This window comes from Pseudophryne corroboree, chromosome 1 (assembly GCF_028390025.1).
Source record: "Pseudophryne corroboree isolate aPseCor3 chromosome 1, aPseCor3.hap2, whole genome shotgun sequence".
NCBI lineage: Eukaryota > Metazoa > Chordata > Amphibia > Anura > Myobatrachidae > Pseudophryne > Pseudophryne corroboree.
The window spans coordinates 91595180-91614098 of record NC_086444.1 but is presented as its reverse complement, the minus strand read 5'-3'; the positions used below and the strand labels follow the sequence as shown (position 1 = coordinate 91614098).

Here is an 18919-nt window from a genome sequence, read left to right as displayed (position 1 = left end):
ACTTGTATTTTAAGCATAAATTTGGACTAATCACTGTGCATTGTATTTATGCAGTGTACTTTATTGGTTTTTATATTACCTCTTTTAAGGTGAGATACTTCAGAATGTTTGTGTAAAAGATTCATGTACAATCTGGGTGAAATTGAACAATTAATTTAGAGGTTTAAAACTGGATTTTTGACTGGAATGGTATTCATAAAATGTCTACTAGACTTTTAAATGCTATAGGTATTAAGCTTGGTAATAAGCGCTTGTATGTTACATATTAACTCCAAATAATGGCTTTACATTCCTACAAAGCTGCACTGTTCTAACCTGTAAGTTTCAGTCGTCTTATTCAGTGCTCCTAGTAACCCACAGAATGTACGTTTGTGCTGTGCGGACTGTAGCTGGTTTGTAACAATTGCACCATTTAAAGAATAAACACTTTCTGGTAGCCCAAGTTCGTCATTAATCACTGTTCACTGTAATAACATTTTATGGCAGATTCACAGACAAGCCAGTCATTAAACAGTGTGTGGTTCACCTTGAGCGTGTTCCCTTTGGAGGACATAACATAAATGTTATTGACAAGGTGACGCTGAATGAATAGGTAAAGCAGTGTTCCTAACATGGGGGGTAATTCCAAGTTGATCGCAGCAGGAATTTTTTTTAGCAGTTGGGCAAAACCATGTGCACTGCAGGGGAGGCAGATATAACATGTGCAGAGAGAGAGAGATTTGGGTGTGGTGAGTTCAATCTGCAATCTAAATTGCAGTGTAAAAATAAAGCAGCCAGTATTTACCCTGCACAGAAAAAAAATTACCCACCCAAATCTAACTCTCTCTGCAAATGTTATATCTGCCCCCCCCTGCAGTGCACATGGTTTTGCCCAACTGCTAAAAAATATCCTGCTGTGATCAACTTGGAATTACCCCCATGGTACTTTTTATTTGAAGGAAAAAAAAACCCATGACATTACTTTGCTAACCCCTTAAACCCTTACTTGGCAACCGTCCTATCTCATAAGGGCTGAAACATTTCTTTCCTAAATAAAGGTTGTGTGTGTGTGGTTTAGTTTCCATTTTTTCTGCACAAAGATCACTATTTTCTGTTCAGAGCTCCTAAATTTCCTTAAAATGTTACATTGGGGTCAATTCAATTCAACGTGAATTGAATCGAGCCAGGAGGGAGCTTCTGGAGCTATTCAATTCAGCGTGATGTAAAGTTGGATAATGCCCAGACTAAGCAGTGTTTAGTCGCTAGAATGGGCATTCTGCGACTAAACTGCTTAACCGCAACGCCACAAAACGGCATCGTGGACCTAGTTTTGTTTGATCTCTGCTCACACCCCGTGAGGGGTGCGAGAAGAAATCCTCTAGTCGTGTACAGTATCTCACTGAAATGAATAGCTCCGGGAGCTCCCTCTCTGTGCTATTCAATCCGCTTTGAACTGAATTGACCCCATTAATAGTCTGTCAAAAATCCTAATTGCAGTGTATGTATTTTAAGCGATGAATGAAATTCTTGGAGATGGACGCATGTTGCCATTCTGGAACTTCTAACATCATCCATCAACAGAAAAACATTCGAATCACGCCCCATAGAGGTGTGCCCGGAAAACCTGCCAACCGTGGCAGCTGTAATTGGTCGATGTGTGGGCATCCAGGCATGGTGACAGAGCCTGGCAGAACTTTGTGCTGCCCCCTCCCCCTTCCTTTTCCTAAAAGAGCTTATTCCCATTGTTAAAAATGCACCAGGGTTTATTTAAATAAACTTCTGGTGTCGCTTTGTCTGCAGTTACATTGGATATGGGGATCTTGAACGTATCGGCATCTTGGTATATTTTCTTTCTAGATACAGAGCTTTATATTTGGCTGCAGCTGATCAATAAAACAAAGTTTGAGATGGTATTGTTTGTTGGCCCTCTTGCCAATATAGTAATCTTCTGTCCTCTTCCGTTGTGCACTTAATAGCTGGTATAAGGATTTTAAACATGGATTTTTTTCACACTCAGCTGAGATCTAAGGCATTAAAGGCTTTGTCTGCTCTTGTGGACTTTTAAGCGGTTAAATCTGGATTTCCTCCACTTAGTTACGGCCTCTGGAGTGTCGATAGTCTACCTTCCAAGTGCCAAATACCAGTGCAGTTTATTGGAAACCATTTGTCTGCTATATCTCGCTGTATATTGTGGAAACGGCAAATATGCCAGACATAATTATTTTACAGAATGAGCTTTGGTATTGAACTTGTGTTCTTAAATATCTGAGATGTATATTTTTCTGAGCAGTGATAAAACGCATTTATGGTGAATTGGTTGGACAGATTAATTAATTGACTTAACACCAATCCAATTTGGGGGGTTACTCAAGGAAGTCTGAATTCACATAAACTTTTCTACCTTTAAAATAGAATCTCTTGTCTCTTATTGTGATTGTGACCTTGCCAGTGGCAGTGGAAGTGCGTTTCACAGTCAGGTTTCCTGTTGAAGTCTGCTTTCCAAGCCTCTAGTAATTGCTGCAATGCTGAAGCTGGTTGGTTGGGAAATACTGTTATTACGTAATTTATATAGTTGTAGCTGCGAATATTGCTGGTGAACTTTTAACCCAAGTAATTTAGTCTTGAATTATGTATAGAAGTAGATGTGGCCTCTTTGTTTCTTAGGTTAACACTTAAGGGCCCCATACACTAGAGCGATCATGCCTGATATATCCGGTGAAATTGGGCATTTTTGAGGTGTTTCCGATCCCATGCGCGTTCCCGTGAGCATCGGATCGGATCCTCCAGATTGAATGTGCTGCACATTCAATCAGGTATGACCTGGGGGCCATGGCTGGGGATCGCCCAGGATATATTGTATGCAAAAGGGCAGCATACAATGTATCTTGGCCGATCCTGCCCCCCGGGAAGCTGCCGGGATGATCGCCTCCGACATCTGGTCGCTCTAGTGTGTGGGATGTGGGTTTATATGGCTTACAAGGTGCTTCAGTTATGGCCTTACCTAACCTTTTGGAGTTGTGTTTTTTATTCTTGTCTAACTCCATAAACCACTTGTTCAGCCTGTCCTACGTCAACAGTATTGATCAGCAGTAGGGCTAAACAGATATTGGCCTCAGTGGAGCTAGAAAGTGTGTCCATGCAAGTGTGTGTAGTACTTAGCTTTGTGTGATCTCTGCTTGCTGCGCTTTCCTCAATCCTATAAGCGAGGTCGAGTCAATAAAGGGGGGTACACACGGAGAGATCCGTTCTTAAAATCTAAGCAATCTGACTAGATTGCTTAGACTTTAAGCATGGATCTCTCGTGTGTATGCCCCCCAGCCATAGCGATGCGCGGACCTGCTCGTCACTATCGCCGGTGCTAGATTGGCCTGCATGCAGGCACAATCTAGCGCATCGCTCATTTCAGCCGCCAGGTGAAATGAGCAGCCCCCCCTCTCACTCAGCACACCGTGCTATGCTGAGCGGGGGGGGGGGGGGGGGATGTGTGCTGAGCGCTCTGTGACAGAAGCACTGTACAGGTAATGTGACTGCCTTTGTACGCTGGCAATGGATCTCTAAATCGCTTATTTTCCCTCGTAGGTGTGCAGGAAAACCACAATGTAAGCATGTACAAGATTTGTGGGCGCAGTACATTGCCTATACAGCATGCTGGGAACATGACTCATTGCACAGAATGTTGATAACTCCTAGTAAAGGAATGATGCCATTTAGTTACCTGCAAAATGTAGGTGATATAGTTATGTGACCGGCGGTCAAGAGACCACATACCCAACCCCCTCACTCTTACCCAGTAGATTGGTGTATAGTGATCTCTTGGAATTTTTTTGCGGGCTGTAGGCACAGGGATATCAGTGGTGAGGTAATGCATTGGCATGGGGTTTCTGCTGCAGCCAGTCAAGTGACCGGAGGTCCTGCAGACCACGAGGCTCACTGCCAAGTTCCCCATGCAGCGTACCTAGTCTGATGTCCGGAAGAATCTGTTAGCAGCCAGTGGACAGCACAATATTCTGTAGGGGTTTTCAGTGGCTGCACTAATTACTAGCACCTGACGGAGCAATTTAGTTGTTGCTCTGTTAGGTGCGAATACTGCTGGTGGACACATTTCTGCTCAGCGTCCTGAGTTGTCGAGCAGAAATTTACGAAAAGTCCATGGTTTGGGTGTCCTAACCAGGACTTTAGACTGGGCTAGTCATATAGAAGTATATTCAGTTGAAGTGGAAAATTGCTGTCTGTCGAAAAGACGGCAGTTTTCGACTTTTTAAGGTCGAATCGTGATTCGACCTATTCACTATTTCTCTATCGTCCTAGTGGATGCTGGGGTTCCTGAAAGGACCATGGGGAATAGCGGCTCCGCAGGAGACAGGGCACAAAAAGTAAAGCTTTCCGATCAGGTGGTGTGCACTGGCTCCTCCCCCTATGACCCTCCTCCAAGCCTCAGTTAGATTTTTGTGCCCGGCCGAGAAGGGTGCAATCTAGGTGGCTCTCCTAAAGAGCTGCTTAGAAAAGTTTAGCTTAGGTTTTTTATTTTACAGTGAGTCCTGCTGGCAACAGGATCACTGCAACGAGGGACTTAGGGGAGAAGAAGTGAACTCACCTGCGTGCAGGATGGATTGGCTTCTTGGCTACTGGACATCAGCTCCAGAGGGACGATCACAGGTACAGCCTGGATGGTCACCGGAGCCTCGCCGCCGGCCCCCTTGCAGATGCTGAAACAAGAAGAGGTCCAGAATCGGCGGCAGAAGACTCCTCAGTCTTCTAAAGGTAGCGCACAGCACTGCAGCTGTGCGCCATTTTCCTCTCAGCACACTTCACACGGCAGTCACTGAGGGTGCAGGGCGCTGGGAGGGGAGCGCCCTGGGAGGCAAATGAAAACCTATTTGGCTAAAAAATACCTCACATATAGCCTCCGGGGGCTATATGGAGATATTTAACCCCTGCCAGAATCCACTAAAGAGCGGGAGACGAGCCCGCCGGAAAAGGGGCGGGGCCTATCTCCTCAGCACACAGCGCCATTTTCCTTACACAGCTCCGCTGGTCAGGACGGCTCCCAGGTCTCTCCCCTGCACTGCACTACAGAAACAGGGTAAAACAAGAGAGGGGGGGCAAAATAGTGGCAAAAATTATATTATAAAAGCAGCTATACAGGGAGCACTTATTATAAGGCTATCCCTGTCATATATAGCGCTTTGGTGTGTGCTGGCAAACTCTCCCTCTGTCTCCCCAAAGGGCTAGTGGGGTCCTATCTTCGTTAAGAGCATTCCCTGTGTGTCTGCTGTGTCGGTACGTGTGTGTCGACATGTATGAGGACGATATTGGTGTGGAGGCGGAGCAATTGCCAAATATGGGGATGTCACCTCCTAGGGGGTCGACACCAGAATGGATGCCTTTATTTATGGAATTACGGGATAGTGTCAACACGCTAAAGCAGTCGTTTGACGACATGAGACGGCCGGACAATCAATTAGTGCCTGTCCAGGCGCCTCAAACACCGTCAGGGGCTGTAAAACGCCCTTTGCCTCAGTCGGTCGACACAGACCCAGACACAGGCACTGATTCCAGTGGCGACGGTGACGAATCAACCGTATTTTCCAGTAGGGCCACACGTTATATGATTTTGGCAATGAAGGAGGCGTTACATTTAGCTGATACTACAGGTACCACTAAACAGGGTATTATGTGGGGTGTGAAAAAACTACCTATAGTTTTTCCTGAGTCAGAAGAACTAAATGAGGTGTGTGATGAAGCGTGGGTTGCCCCCGATAAAAAGATGCTAATTTCAAAGAAGTTATTGGCTTTATACCCTTTCCCGCCAGAGGTTAGGGCGCGCTGGGAAACACCTCCTAGGGTGGACAAGGCGCTCACACGCTTATCTAAACAAGTGGCGTTACCCTCTCCTGAGACGGCCGCACTTAAAGATCCAGCAGATAGGAGGATGGAAAATATCCAAAAAAGTATATACACACATACAGGTGTTATACTACGACCAGCTATAGCGACAGCCTGGATGTGCAGTGCTGGAGTAGCTTGGTCAGAGTCCCTGATTGAAAATATTGATACCCTGGATAGGGACAATGTTTTACTGTCTTTAGAGCAAATAAAGGATGCATTTCTTTATATGCGTGATGCACAGAGGGATATCTGCACACTGGCATCACGGGTAAGTGCTATGTCCATTTCGGCCAGAAGAAGTTTATGGACGCGACAGTGGTCAGGCGATGCGGACTCAAAACGGCATATGGAAGTTTTGCCGTATAAAGGGGAGGAGTTATTTGGAGTCGGTCTATCAGATTTGGTGGCCACGGCTACAGCCGGGAAATCCACCTTTTTACCTCAAGTTACTCCCCAACAGAAAAAGACACCGACTTTTCAACCGCAGCCCTTTCGTTCCTTTAAAAACAAGAGAGCAAAGGGATATTCATATCTGCCACGAGGCAGAGGAAGGGGGAAGAGACAGCAACAGGCAGCTCCTTCCCAGGAACAGAAGCCCTCCCCCGCTTCTACAAAAGCCTCAGCATGACGCTGGGGCTTCTCAAGCGGACTCGGGGGCGGTGGGCGGTCGTCTCAAGAATTTCAGCGCGCAGTGGGCTCACTCGCAGGTAGATCCCTGGATCCTGCAGATAATATCTCAGGGATACAGGTTGGAACTAGAGACAGATCCACCTCGCCGTTTCCTGAAGTCTGCTTTACCAACGTCCCCCTCCGAAAGGGAGACGGTCTTGGAAGCCATTCACAAGCTGTACTCTCAGCAGGTGATAGTCAAGGTACCTCTTCTACAACAAGGAAAGGGGTATTATTCCACTCTATTTGTGGTACCGAAGCCGGATGGCTCGGTAAGACCTATTCTAAATCTGAAGTCCTTGAACCTGTACATAAAGAAGTTCAAGTTCAAGATGGAGTCACTCAGAGCAGTGATAGCGAACCTGGAAGAAGGGGACTTTATGGTATCCTTGGACATCAAGGATGCGTACCTCCACGTTCCAATTTACCCCTCACACCAGGGGTACCTCAGGTTCGTCGTACAAAACTGTCACTATCAGTTTCAGACGCTGCCGTTCGGATTGTCCACGGCACCTCGGGTCTTTACAAAGGTAATGGCCGAGATGATGATTCTTCTTCGAAGAAAAGGCGTATTAATTATCCCATACTTGGACGATCTCCTGATAAGGGCAAGGTCCAGAGAACAGCTAGAGATGGGATTAGCACTGTCTCAAGAAGTGCTAAAACAGCACGGGTGGATTCTGAATATTCCAAAATCCCAGTTAATGCCGACAACTCGTCTGCTGTTCCTAGGGATGATTCTGGACACGGTTCAGAAAATGGTTTTTCTCCCGGAGGAAAAAGCCAAGGAGTTATCCGAGCTTGTCAGGAACCTCCTAAAACCAGGAAAGGTGTCTGTACATCAATGCACAAGAGTCCTGGGAAAAATGGTGGCTTCTTACGAAGCAATTCCATTCGGCAGATTCCACGCAAGAATTTTCCAGAGGGATCTGTTGGACAAATGGTCAGGGTCGCATCTTCAGATGCACCAGCGGATAACCCTGTCTCCAAGGACAAGGGTATCTCTTCTGTGGTGGTTGCAGAGTGCTCATCTATTGGAGGGCCGCAGATTCGGCATACAGGATTGGATCCTGGTGACCACGGACGCCAGCCTGAGAGGCTGGGGAGCAGTCACACAAGGAAGAAACTTCCAGGGAGTGTGGACGAGCCTGGAAACGTCTCTTCACATAAACATTCTGGAACTAAGAGCAATCTACAATGCTCTAAGCCAGGCAGAACCTCTGCTTCAGGGAAAACCGGTGTTGATCCAGTCGGACAACATCACGGCAGTCGCCCATGTGAACAGACAGGGCGGCACAAGAAGCAGGAGTGCAATGGCAGAAGCTGCAAGGATTCTTCGCTGGGCAGAGAATCATGTAATAGCACTGTCAGCAGTGTTCATCCCGGGAGTGGACAACTGGGAAGCAGACTTCCTCAGCAGACACGACCTTCACCCGGGAGAGTGGGGACTTCATCCAGAAGTCTTCCACATGCTGGTAACCCGTTGGGAAAGACCAATGGTGGACATGATGGCGTCTCGCCTCAACAAAAAACTGGACAGGTATTGCGCCAGGTCAAGAGATCCGCAGGCAATAGCTGTGGACGCGCTGGTAACGCCTTGGGTGTACCAGTCGGTGTATGTGTTTCCTCCTCTGCCTCTCATACCAAAAGTATTGAGAATTATACGGCAAAGAGGCGTAAGAACGATACTAGTGGTTCCGGATTGGCCAAGAAGGACTTGGTACCCGGAACTTCAAGAGATGATCACGGAAGATCCGTGGCCTCTACCTCTAAGGAGGGACTTGCTTCAGCAGGGTCCCTGTCTGTTTCAAGACTTACCGCGGCTGCGTTTGACGGCATGGCGGTTGAACGCCGGAATCTAAAGGAAAAAGGCATGCCGGAAGAAGTCATTCCTACTTTGATTAAAGCAAGGAAGGAAGTAACCGTGCAACATTATCACCGCATTTGGCGAAAATATGTTGCGTGGTGCGAGGATCGGAGTGCTCCGACGGAGGAATTTCAACTGGGTCGATTCCTACATTTCCTGCAATCAGGATGGTCTATGGGTCTCAAATTGGGATCTATTAAGGTTCAAATTTCGGCCCTGTCGATTTTCTTCCAGAAAGAATTGGCTTCAGTCCCTGAAGTCCAGACTTTTGTTAAGGGAGTGCTGCATATACAGCCTCCTGTGGTGCCTCCAGTGGCACCGTGGGATCTCAATGTGGTTTTGGACTTTCTAAAATCTCATTGGTTTGAACCACTAAAAAATGTGGATTTGAAATATCTCACATGGAAAGTGACCATGCTACTAGCCCTGGCTTCGGCCAGGAGAGTGTCAGAACTGGCAGCTTTATCTTACAAAAGCCCATATCTGATTTTCCATTCGGACAGGGCGGAACTGCGGACTCGTCCGCATTTTCTCCCTAAGGTGGTGTCAGCATTTCATCTGAACCAGCCTATTGTAGTGCCTGCGGCTACAAGTGACTTGGAGGACTCCAAGTTACTGGACGTTGTCAGAGCATTGAAAATATATATTGCAAGGACAGCTGGAGTCAGAAAATCTGACTCGTTGTTTATATTGTATGCACCCAACAAGATGGGTGCTCCTGCGTCTAAGCAGACGATTGCTCGTTGGATCTGTAGCACAATCCAACTTGCACATTCTGTGGCAGGCCTGCCACAGCCTAAATCTGTAAGGGCCCACTCCACAAGGAAGGTGGGCTCATCTTGGGCGGCTGCCCGAGGGGTCTCGGCATTACAACTTTGCCGAGCAGCTACGTGGTCAGGGGAGAACACGTTTGTAAAATTTTACAAATTTGATACTCTGGCTAAGGAGGACCTGGAGTTCTCTCATTCGGTGCTGCAGAGTCATCCGCACTCTCCCGCCCGTTTGGGAGCTTTGGTATAATCCCCATGGTCCTTTCAGGAACCCCAGCATCCACTAGGACGATAGAGAAAATAAGAATTTACTTACCGATAATTCTATTTCTCGGAGTCCGTAGTGGATGCTGGGCGCCCATCCCAAGTGCGGATTATCTGCAATAATTGTACATAGTTATTGTTAACTAATTCGGGTTATTGTTGTAGGGAGCCATCTTTCAGAGGCTCCTCTGTTATCATACTGTTAACTGGGTTTAGATCACAAGTTGTATGGTGTGATTGGTGTGGCTGGTATGAGTCTTACCCGGGATTCAAAATTCCTCCCTTATTGTGTACGCTCGTCCGGGCACAGTACCTAACTGAGGCTTGGAGGAGGGTCATAGGGGGAGGAGCCAGTGCACACCACCTGATCGGAAAGCTTTACTTTTTGTGCCCTGTCTCCTGCGGAGCCGCTATTCCCCATGGTCCTTTCAGGAACCCCAGCATCCACTACGGACTCCGAGAAATAGAATTATCGGTAAGTAAATTCTTAATTTTTCGACAAGTCGATGAATTCGACTTGTCGAAAAGTACGTGGATCGGCTGAATAGCTGCCGATCCACATGCTTGTGTGGTTTTGGCCCCCTTTTCGACCATCTCAGTCCGACATCAAAAGATGTCGGACTGAGATGCGGACCCAGAGGAGGAGAGGGGGGAGAGCCGCAGGGAGACGGGGAACTGCCGCGGGCAGCCAGAGGAGATCAGCGCTACAGCACAGCACTGCAGCAGGGTGTCACACAGCCGCGTCGCTCACGGCAGCGTCCACCTGGCTCCAGCAAGCTTGCTGGAGCCGGGTGGACACTGCCGTGAGGTCGGGCGGCTGTGTGACATCCTTCTGTAGCGCTGATCTCCTCTGGCTGCCCCGCTGCTCCCCCGCTGGTCTCCCAGCGGCTCACCCCCCTTCTCCTCCTCTGGGTCACTCATCTCAATTCGACTTGAAAAAGTCGAATTGAGATGAGATTTGAATAGGGGTTGACGGATCCATTCCGACAAATGCATGTCGGAATGGATCCAACTTCAATTGAATATACCCCTTAATGCGCTAAGTGCGGTCTATTTGGGCATAAGAACGCACAGCAATATCCTGCAAGTCAGACGGGCACTACAGCAAGACAGTCTTCCCAACTGTGATCCCAGGAACGAGGGATTTATGGGTGCCCAAAAACAATTGAATTGCTCCGTTGGGCGACCATTAATTATCATACCGCTGAAAAAAATTGAATCCCTCCCTCCTCCAATGTGTTTGACCTATAGAAAATATTTGCCATAAGTAGCGCACTCCTGGGATCACATTCCCGTTACAGTTCAAATAGAATTTGTTTTCTCTAACGTCCTAAGTGGATGCTGGGACTCCGTAAGGACCATGGGGATTAGCGGCTCCGCAGGAGACTGGGCACAACTAAAGAAAGCTTTAGGACTACCTGGTGTGCACTGGCTCCTCCCACTAAGACCCTCCTCCAGACCTCAGTTAGATTCTTGTGCCCGGCCGAGCTGGATGCACACTAGGGGCTCTCCTGAGCACCTAGAAAGAAAGTATATTTAGGTTTTTTATTTTCAGTGAGATCTGCTGGCAACAGACTCACTGCAGCGAGGGACTAAGGGGAGAAGAAGCGAACCTACCTAACAGGTGGTAGTTTGGGCTTCTTAGGCTACTGGACACCATTAGCTCCAGAGGGATCGACCGCAGGACCCGACCTTGGTGTTCGTTCCCGGAGCCGCGCCGCCGTCCCCCTTACAGAGCCAGAAGCACGAAGAAGGTCCGGAAAATCGGCGGCAGAAGACTTCGGCCTTCACCAAGGTAGCGCACAGCACTGCAGCTGTGCGCCATTGCTCCTCATGTACACCTCACACTTCGGTCACTGATGGGTGCAGTGTGCTGGGGGGGGGGGTGCCCTGAGGGCAATAAATAACACCTTGGCTGGCAAAATATACATCATATATAGTCCCAGAGGCTATATAGATGTAAAATTACCCCTGCCAGTATCACAGAAAAAGCGGGAGAAAGTCAGCCGAAAAGGGGGCGGGGCTTCTCCCTCAGCACACTGGCGCCATTTTCTCTTCACAGTGCAGCTGGAAGACAGCTCCCCAAGCTCTCCCCTGTAGTTTTCAGGCTCAAAGGGTTAAAAAGAGAGGGGGGGCACTAAATTTAGGCGCAATATATGTATACAAGCAGCTATTTGGGGAAAAATCACTCAGTTATAGTGTTAATCCCTGTATTATATAGCGCTCTGGTGTGTGCTGGCATACTCTCTCTCGGTCTCCCCAAAGGACTTTGTGGGGTCCTGTCCTCAGTCAGAGCATTCCCTGTGTGTGTGCGGTGTGTCGGTACGGCTGTGTCGACATGTTGGATGAGGAAGGTTACGTGGAGGGGAGCAGAGGCCGATAAATGGGATGTTGCCCCCTGTGGGGCCGACACCAGAGTGGATGGATAGGTGGAAGGTATTAACCGACAGTGTCAACTCCTTACATAAAAGGCTGGATGACGTAACAGCTGTGGGACAGCCGGCTTCTCAGCCCGCGTCTGCCCAGGCGTCTCAAAGGCCATCAGGGGCTCAAAACAACGCCCGTTACCTCAGATGGCAGACACAGATGTCGACACGGAGTCTGACTCCAGTGTCGACGAGGTTGAGACATATACACAATCCACTAGGAACATCCGTTACATGATCTCGGCAATGAAAAATGTGTTACGCATTTTCTGACATAAACCCAAATACCACATAAAAGGGGTTTTATTTTTGGGGAGAAAAAACAGCCACTGTTTTGTTCCCCCATCAGATGAATGAATGAAGTGTGTAAAGAAGCGTGGTTTCCCCCGATAAGAAACTGGTTATTTCTAAAAAGTTACTGATGGCGTACCCTTTCCCGCCAGAGGATAGGTCACGTTGGGAGATATCCCTTAGGGTGGATAAGGCGCTCACACGTTTGTAAAAAGGTGGCACTGCCGTCTTAGGATACGGCCACCTTGAAGGAACCTGCTGATAAAAAGCAGGAGGTGATCCTGAAGTCTGTATTTACACTCAGGTTATATACTGAAACCTGCAATTGCCTCAGCATAAATAGTGCTGCTGCAGCGTGGTCTGACACCCTGTCAGATAATATTAATACGCTAAGACAGGGATAATAATATTTGCTAACATTGAGCATATTTAAGACGTTGTCTTATATATAAAGGATGCACAGAGGGATATTGCCGGCTGGCATCCAGAATTAATGCAATGTCCATTCTGCCAGGAGGGTAGTAGAAACCCGGCAGTGGGCAGGTGATGCTGCATTTAAAAGGCACATGGAGATTCTGCCTTATAAGGGTGAGGAATTGTTTGGGGATGGTCTCTGGGACCTCGTATCCACAGCAACAGCTGGGAAGAAATTTTTTTACCTCAGGTGCGGTGGGGGAGCGTCTCGGGAACTGCAGGGATCAGTGGGCTTGCCCACAGGTGGATCCCTAGGTTTTGCAAGTAGTATCACAGGGATACAGGCTGGAGTTCGAGACGACTCCCCCTCGCCGTTGCCTCACATCAGCCTTGCCTGCTGCCCTCGGAGAAAGGTAGTTCTGGCGACAATTCACAAGCTGTACTTCCAGCAGGTGAAATCAAGGTACCCCTCTTTCAACAAGGCCGGGGTTACTATTCCAAAATGTTGTGGTTCCGAAACCAGACGGTTCGGTGAGACCCATTCTAAAATTGAAATCCTTGAACACTTATATACGAAGGTTCAAGTTCAAAATGGAATCGCTCAGGGCGATTATTGCAAGCCTGGAAAATTTCAGGGTATCACTGGACATCAAGGATACTTACCTGCATGTCCCTATTTACCCTAGTCACCAGGTGTACCTCAAAAATTGTGGTACAGGATTGTCATTACCAATTCCAGACGTTGCCGTTGGTCTGTCCCCGGCACCGAGGGTATTTACCAAGGTAATGGCCGAAGTACTTATCCCGTACTTGGACGATCTCCTTATAAAGGCGAGGTCCAGGGAGCAGTTGTTCGTCGGAGTAGCACTATCTCGGGAAGTGCTACAACAGCACGGCTGGATTCTGAATATTCCAAAGTCACAGTTGGTTCCTACGACGCGTCTACTGTTCCTGGGTATGGTTCTGGACACAGAACAGGATAAAAAGGGTTTCTCCCGGAGGAGAAGTCCAAGGAGTTGGCGTCTCTAGACGGAGACCTCCTAATACAAATACAGGTATCGGTGCATTTATGCACGCGAGCCTTGGGAAAGATGGTAGCTTCTTACGAAGAATTTCCATTCGCCAAGTCCCATGCAAGGATCTTCCAGTGGGATCTGTTGGACAAGTGGTCCGGGTCGCATTCTCAGATGCATCGACGGATAACCCTGTCTCCAAGGGCCAGGGTGTCGCTGTGGTGGTGACTGCACATCTTCTAGGGGGCCGCAGATTCGGCATACAGGACTGGGTCCTGGTGACCACGGATGCCAGCCTTCAAGGCTGGGGGGCAGTCACACAGGGAAGAAACTTCCAAGGCCTATGGAAAAGTCAGGAGACTTCCCTACACATAAATGTTCTGGATCTTTGGGCCATTTCCAATGCCCTAAGTCAGGCTAGACCCCTGCTTCAACACCGGCCGGTGCTGATCCAGTCAGACAACATCATGGCGGTCGCTCATGTAAACCGACAGGGCGGCACAAGAAGCAGGATGGCGATGGCAGAAGCCACAAGGATTCTCCGATGGGCGGAAAATCATGTTAGCACTGTCAGCAGTGTTCATTCCCGGAGTGGACAACTGAGAAGCAGACTTTCTCAGCAGACACGACCTCCACCCAAAGAGTGGGGACTTCAGCCAGAAGTCTTCCAAATGATTGTACACCGTGGGGAAAGGCCACAGGTGGACAGGATGGCGTCCCGCCTCAACAAAAAGCTACAAAGATATTGCGCCAGGTCAAGGGACCCTCAGGCGATAGCTGTGGACGCTCTGGTAACACCGTGGGTGTACCAGTCGGTGTATGTGTTCCCTTCTCTGCCTCTCATACCCAGGGTAATGAGAATAATGAGAGGAGTAAGAACTATACTCATTGTTCTGGGTGGCCAAGAAGAGCTTGGTACCCAGAACTCCAAGAAATGATCTCAGAGGACCCATGGCCTCTGCCGCTCAGACAGGACCTGCTGCAGCAGGGGGCCTGTCTGTTCCAAGACGTACCGCGGCTGCGTTTGACGGCATGGCGGTTGAACGCCGGATCCTGAAGGAAAAGGGCATTCCGGAGGAAGTTATCCCTACGCTATTTAAAGCTAGGAAAGAAGTGAACGCAAACCATTATCACCGCATATGGCGGAAATATGTTGCGTGCTGTGAGGCCAGTAAGGCCCCAAAGGAGGAATTTCAGCCAGGTCGTTTTCTGCACTTCCTACAAGTCAGAGGTGACTATGGGCCTAAAATTGGGTTCCATTAAGGTCCAGATTTCGGCTCTATCGATTTTCTTCCAAAATAGAACTGGCTTCACTGCCTGAAGTTCAGACTTTTGTTAAGGGAGTGCTGCATAGTCAAACCCCGTTTGTGCCTCCAGTGGCACCGTGGGATCTCAACGTAGTGTTGGATTTCCTGAAGTCGCATTGAGTTGAGCCACTTAAATCCGTGGAGCTACAATACCTCACGTGGAAAGTGGTCATGCTGTGGGCCGTGGCGTCGGCCAGGCGTGTATCAGAATTGGCGGCTTTGTCATACAAATGCCCTTATCTGTATTCTATATGGATAAGGCGGATTTGAGGACTCGTTCCCAATTCCTTCCTAAGGTGGTATCCGTTTTTCATGTGAACCAACCTATTGTGGTGCCTGCGGCTACTTGGGACTTGGAGGATTCCAAGTTTTCTGGACGTAGTCAGGGCCCTGAAAAGTATATGTTTCCAGGACGGCTGGAGTCAGGAAAACTGACTCGCTATTTATCCTGTATGCACCCAACAAGCTGGGTGCTCCTGCTTCTAAGCAGACTATTGCTCGCTGGATCTGTAGCACGATTCAACTTGCACATTCTGTGGCTGGAATGCCGCACCCTAAATCTGTGAAAGCCCATTCCACGAGGAAAGTGGGCTCTTCTTGGGCGGCTGCCCGAGGGGTCTCGGCTTTACAAATTTGCCGAGCTGTTACTTGGTCGGGTTAAAACACTCTTGCAAGAGTCTATAAGTTTGATACTCTGGCTGAGGAGGACCTAGAGTTTGCTCATTCGGTGCTGCAGAGTCATCCGCACTCTCCCGCCAGTTTGGGAGCTTTGGTATAATCCCCATGGTCCTTACGGAGTCCCAGCATCCACTTAGGACGTCAGAGAAAATAAGATTTTACTCACCGGTAAATCTATTTCTCGTAGTCCGTAGTGGATGCTGGGCGCCCATCCCAAGTGCGGATTGTCTGCAATACTTATATATAGTTATTGCCTAACTAAAGGGTTATTGTTGAGCCATCTGTTGAGAGGCTCAGTTGTTATCATACTGTTAACTGGGTATAGTATCACGAGTTATTTGGTGTGGCTGGTATGGGTCTTACCCGGGATTCAAAATCCTTCCTTATTGTGTCAGCTCTTCCGGGCACAGTATCCTAACTGAGGTCTGGAGGAGGGTCTTAGTGGGAGGAGCCAGTGCACACCAGGTAGTCCTAAAGCTTTCTTTAGTTGTGCCCAGTCTCCTGCGGAGCCGCTAATCCCCATGGTTCTTACGGAGTCCCAGCATCCACTACGGACTACGAGAAATAGATTTACCGGTGAGTAAAATCTTATTTTTAGGACCAGTTTCCCTTTTTCATTTTTGTTACTTGGACTGCATTTCACAAGGGGCACCCAAGTCAATTGTATTGTGGCTGCCCAAATGTAATGGGTGCCCACCGTTGCTATTCAGTTGTCCCCCTCCCCCTGTTGGCTGAGCTTGCTCCATGTGTGCACCCATAAGTTCTGAAATGATTATACCCGACTGCATGTGTCCCCAAACAGAGGAGGGAGGGGCTTTTACTGTGGGCTTTTAACTCCTAGGTTAAGAGGCCGGAGGTATTCATTTATTGCCCATGGTAAGCCCCAAGGGTGCACTTCCCACTGCTTACTGTGCGCTGTAATTGAATAGATCCGGTTATAGAAATCTATGCTTTGCTGTGAATTAGCCATGGGGTTTACCACAGCTTATAATTGAATTGCTCTGAGTACTTAACCCGGAACCAAAAACCTGCAGAAGTACTGTGGCTAATGCTATCTCTCCTGCATGTTGTGATAACCACGTATATGATCCCATAATGTGTGAATGGCACGGCCCCCAGTCCCCCTATCTGCACTTGAAACCATCAACCACATACCGTCCCGCTGCATCAATGGCACTTTGCATCTTTCATGTTTGTTGCATGCGTGTCTCAATGAATGGTTTTTATGACCATATGTACTTGCGACAAATAGATGGTTCCCCTGTATTGGTTGGGGTTCGGTCAGCAAGTCGACAGTCAGTGTTGACACTTATGATGTCATCATCCGTGAAATGTCAGCATTATGGTTAGTACGATCAATAGCGGTGAGAGACACCGCAGATGGTTGACATTTTAGGCATGTTGACATTTTGTCATTGTTGACATGCTGCCCATCAACAAGATCTACCAAACACATACTGGTCTACCCTGTCTTATTGCAGTGTTTGTATTTATGCTGTGTGATTTACTGTTGTGTATTGTATTTATGTGGTTTAATGTTTGCTTTTATGTCCACCTCTTGCTGTGTTCCCCTCGTGCCACCTAACAAACCATAATAAAAATGTATACAACTCCGCATCCCACCCATATATACTAGAATAAAACCTAACCAGCAATGACCAAATGTTGTGAGCATTGGCTGCCATTTGGTAGTGGAGTGGGTCCCAGTTATTTCCTTGTAGAACGTCAGCTTGATACCTGCTTTTGAGAGAAATATACAGTAATCTATAGTATTTATGTTTATATGATGTGTCTGCACTTGCACTTTATCCTTCCTTATGGAGCTGTGGTTAGAAAGGTGTAAAATCACTTTTTGATGAGAAATCTCTACAGTTTTTCAGTAACCAAAATGTGTTCTGATACTTCTATTAATCACAGTACTTTCAGGCTCCCAGTGCTAGGGTAAATGGACTGGTTCTGTAAAGACTGTTGTGGGTTTGAAATGTAATAGTCTGGTCCTGATATTCCTATTACGAAAACTCCATATCTGGAAAAGCTCTGTTCTAGATCATCGATCCTGTGTGTATATATCTATCTCCTGTGCAACTTTCCACTTAACATTGATTAAACAGATTAGCAGAGCCAATAAAATGCTAATTAACTCTGTGGCCTGTACATTGAAGGCTTGTTTGATTAGCCGGGTACTTATCTACAGGGTCCCAGCCATAGGTATGGCCAGGGGCGGATTGGGAACAAAAAGCGGCCCTGGAAAAATTTGTACTAGTGGCCCCACTTGGGCAGCACCAGAGGTGTAAGGTCTAGCCATGGGCCATGGAAGCAGCACCCTCCCCCCAAGACTCCAGATAGTGGGCATGTCCAGCATCAAGGGGGAAGTGAAAAAGAAATAAAATTAAATATTATGAGCACATTATATGAGACGCCTTTAGAATTTAGGAAACTATATAATTCCTTAGAAAGATATATTTTCTTGCTTATTACACCAACCGTATCCCAATCACTACTCACTCAATCTTATATGTCAGCCGAGCAGGCAGACAGAGCATACACTAGATCATCTGCAATCACAGGCTAAGTGGCAAAGTAATTTTCATATATACAAATTGTTGGCATCTTATTCATTATGTCTATAAATAGAACCACATGTCCTAAAACAAAACAGGCCCCACGGGTGCGTCGGCCCACCGGGGATCTTCCCCGTGAACCCTATGGCCAATCCGCCTCTGGGTATGGCATATCTGTACAGCTTGCATCATCAGGTTATGTTGTGACACATTTATCTGCATGTTTATATACGTTCTAGCATACGTGGGCGAATACACGCATGCTCACGTCTCGTGTCATGGCTGAGGGTTTGATTTTTATTTATATAAATGTTTATTTTTATTTTTATAGTTGGCAAACATGAACTAACTGGGCACAAGGTGGCTGTGAAGATACTGAACAGACAGAAGATTAGAAGCCTTGATGTGGTGGGAAAGATTCGGAGGGAGATTCAGAACCTGAAACTCTTCAGACATCCTCATATCATTAAGTTGTAAGTGTTTGCAGATTTGTTAGGCCATGGGAATTGCAGTCTGTAATCCCTTCAGGCTGCCTCATGCAGAACCTGGCTGTATAGCACAGAATCCACATCTACAAGAACTGTATAGATTGTGTGTAAATGTAAAAAGTAGCTTGGCTGCAATAGTTCTACATTGAGGACAAAACAGCATGTGCCCAAAATACTTCCTAAATGATCAAAGTGTCCTTATTCTCAAACTGATGGTTGGCTAATCTAGCACAACCCACTGCTGGCGATTGCGCCACAGTCTGTTGTAAGAGTGACTGCAGGGGGTTTACATCACTACCCTGT

The 18919-nt window shown here is 47.5% G+C and overlaps 1 protein-coding gene across 8 annotated transcripts in view; it reads left to right on the top strand.

Annotated features, from left to right (window-relative positions):
* PRKAA1 (protein kinase AMP-activated catalytic subunit alpha 1) overlaps positions 1-18919 on the top strand; it is an 89266-nt gene that overhangs the window by 3935 nt on the left and 66412 nt on the right. For all 8 annotated transcript variants that reach the window (XR_010243949.1, XR_010243951.1, XM_063961359.1 and 5 more), the window contains exon 2: positions 18460-18601. Coding sequence is in view for 6 of the 8 variants with exons in the window: in XM_063961359.1 (XP_063817429.1) it covers positions 18460-18601 (142 nt within the window). In the remaining 2 variants the exon portion in view is untranslated. The remainder of the gene's footprint in view (positions 1-18459; positions 18602-18919) is intronic.